General features: G+C 39.1%; 1 protein-coding gene across 1 annotated transcript; it reads right to left on the bottom strand.

The window, feature by feature from the left end:
* Positions 1-515: 515 nt before the first annotated feature.
* Positions 516-1,981, bottom strand: LOC121392445. Its single transcript, XM_041523649.1, has 2 exons — positions 1,274-1,981; positions 516-635 (listed from the first exon to the last, which is right to left on the bottom strand). Exons 1-2 carry the CDS (start codon positions 1,979-1,981, stop codon positions 516-518), a joined length of 828 nt encoding a protein of 275 aa, XP_041379583.1.
* Between the last annotated feature and the right edge of the window lie 815 nt (positions 1,982-2,796).

The following is a 2,796-nucleotide window of genomic DNA, read 5'->3' on the forward strand; positions in this document are numbered from 1 at the left end:
AAGAGTAAAAATGAACAAGTTGTCTTTATATATGCATGACTACTCATGAGATAACTTTGAGCCTTTGACCTCTATTTAGCACCTGGTTGATGCAGTTAAGTATGAAAAGGTAACACCTTCTTTGATCAATAACATTAGAAGGACTTAAAAGACTTAAAGGTACTTCAAAGTACTTATATGTATTTAAGTACTTGCAAGTACATACCTCAGTACTTGAGTACAAGTACAAGTACTATGCAAAAATTAAAAAAGGACTTAAGTACAAGTACAAGTACTTTCATAGATGTATTAATAGTACTTAAGTACAAGTACCAATGTACTTGGCCCATGCCTGCCGACAAGAATGATTGTTCTCTCCAGTCATCTTCATCTCTGACTACTCAGGAGCTACACACAGCTGAAGCCTATTGGATGTCCATTGCTCAAGAAGATTGCTTTCCTGACGAAATTGAGACTATTAACGAAAGTAAAATCCTACAAAGCTCTAGTTCTTTGCTATCCCTCCACCTAATCCTTCACTCATCTGGCATTCTACGTGTGGGTGGCAGAGACTGCGTCAAGAAGGTGTCATATTCAGACCTACCAACCTCTGAAAGTCCCAATGTGTGAGATGTGCTGCTGAGCAACAACTTCACCTGAAAGGCATGTGGAACTAGTTATAATACTTAATAATTAGATCTATATGAGTGGAGTCTGTATTTATTAATTTAGCATTATTCAGTATCTCTTTGACTGGCTCAAATTTGTGGCATGGCTCAGGATTTGTCAGTTTAACTTGAATTATGCTTGGATTAGTAAGAGGATTCATCTTTTCAATTCCTAAATCGTTAGAACCGTCAATGGCTATTGAAACGGCTGAGATTTCATGACATCAACCAAGGTAGCTTTAAAGTATGGTGCAATGGAACTGTTTAACATGCACGTTGTTTTAGTACGAGCTGCAGCATAGCCCTTGGCAACAGACATGGGGCAAGCACCTACTCAAGTGCTTGAAGCACAACTTAAGCACTTGGGGAAAGTGCTTAAGCACCAGCACAAGCACAAATGCTTTAATAAACAAAGTGCTTGAAGCACAAATTCAAGCACCCACAAAGTGCTTGAAGCACTTGCAAAAGCACTTTTGATGTTTTAACCTTATTCATAGTTAAATCACATGATTCACACCACTCAGTTAATTTTTGAAATATTTATTGTTGCTACGAATGAACATTAGTTTTTGAAAAGTACTATCAGCTAGCCGACACCTTTCCGGCCTAAAGATCTTTCCAGCTACCCTGAATAGACGTTCAACTGCTGCAGAGGAGGCTGGAATTCCCAGGACAGTTGTTGCTACTTCTGCTAGTGTGGGATAAACATTTCGATGGGCCTTCCAATATTGTAGTGGGCATGTTTTGTCATCTTCATGTGGATCCTCAAGGTACTTTTGTATCTCTAATTTCTGCTCAGTAATACTCCGTGTACTTTGTGTATGCTTGTCTCTGTCTTCATCCATAAAAGTAAAGATCTTACATTTCTTCTTAGGTGGTTTGCAAATAGATGTTTCTTCTTCAGTGACATCAGATATGTCTTGTGGTTTTACTTTTGCCATCTCTGCTGTTAAAAGAGCCTCAGCTCTTTTCTTTTCATCGTCATTTCTACACCACAGCAACTTGAAACGAGGATCAAGTATGGCAGCTAAGATGTAATCATCATTTGCTTCATATACAACCATTCGCCTCGATAGGGAATCCTTAAGTGCATGAAGAAATGAGCAATGATATTTTGTTATCACATTATTTAACTGATGCTCCAAACCCCTAATACTTGGAAGAACATAACCAGCAGAGGGATAGTCTTCGATCTGTGCGAAATCGGTAGCCTCTTCAAAGGGTGTTAATATCTCCACTCCTTCTTTGATGATATTGCGTTCGTACGTGATTAACTTTGGCACATCAAGAGAGTCTAACTTGTCAGATGAAATAGCAAGGATGGATTTAATCATTTTATGCTGGGAATTCCAGCGGGTTGCATTGGCTAACTTAAGGGTTTTTTCACCATCTAAAGTGTCTTGTGCTACAGTTGATCGTCGCACATGTGACACAATTTTGGAACATTTGTTAATGACCCGATCAATCTGAGAAGCAGTCTTGAAGCCATCCTTTACTACTAATTGTAGTACATGAGCAAAACATCCATGGTGTTATACAGGAAGTACATCAAGCATGTCGGAAACACCTACTTTATCAGAATCATCACCTACGTCAACCTCATCTTCATCCTCCACATCACCATCCTGTTTGTCATACTCATAATTTGGGAGATGGAATGCTTTCACCATGTTGCTAGCTGTATCGGTAACTACATGCCTAACCTTTTCAGCAATGTTGAAATGTAGGGTCGCGTTTTCATATTCCTGGTAGATTTTTTCTGCAGTATGGCGACCTTTACATCTGTTGCAAGCTAATATAACTGATTCTAATTTCCAGTTATGAATGTAGTGAGCCGTTATTCCTGTAAATGATCTCATCTGTCGATTGGTCCACATGTCCATTGTTATGCTCAGATTTGTAGCATCTTTAAGGCAATCCTTGACATTCGCTAGTAGTTGTTCATAGTGTCCCTGAATAAGAACAGAAGAAAACTGCTTCCGACTAGGCACTTGATACCTGGGATCCAGACAACTCACAAAACCACGAAAACTTCTACTTTCAACAATGGACAATGGCATTAAATCTTCAGCAACAAATGACAGTAATGCTGTCGTGGTTGACACTTGACGAGGGTCTGTAGCATGATACTTCTCTTCAGAGAAATGGG

Source organism: Gigantopelta aegis, unplaced genomic scaffold, assembly GCF_016097555.1.
Source record: "Gigantopelta aegis isolate Gae_Host unplaced genomic scaffold, Gae_host_genome ctg3832_pilon_pilon, whole genome shotgun sequence".
Classification (NCBI taxonomy): Eukaryota; Metazoa; Mollusca; class Gastropoda; order Neomphalida; family Peltospiridae; genus Gigantopelta; species Gigantopelta aegis.

Coding starts and splice junctions, on each gene's coding strand:
- LOC121392445 (XM_041523649.1), bottom strand. CDS start 1,981: ATGATTAAATCCATCCTTGCTATTTCATCTGACAAGTTAGACTCTCTT. Junction 636..1,273: donor CAGTTGAACGTCTATTCAGG/GTAGCTGGAAAG, acceptor CATGCCTTTCAG/GTGAAGTTGTTGCTCAGCAG.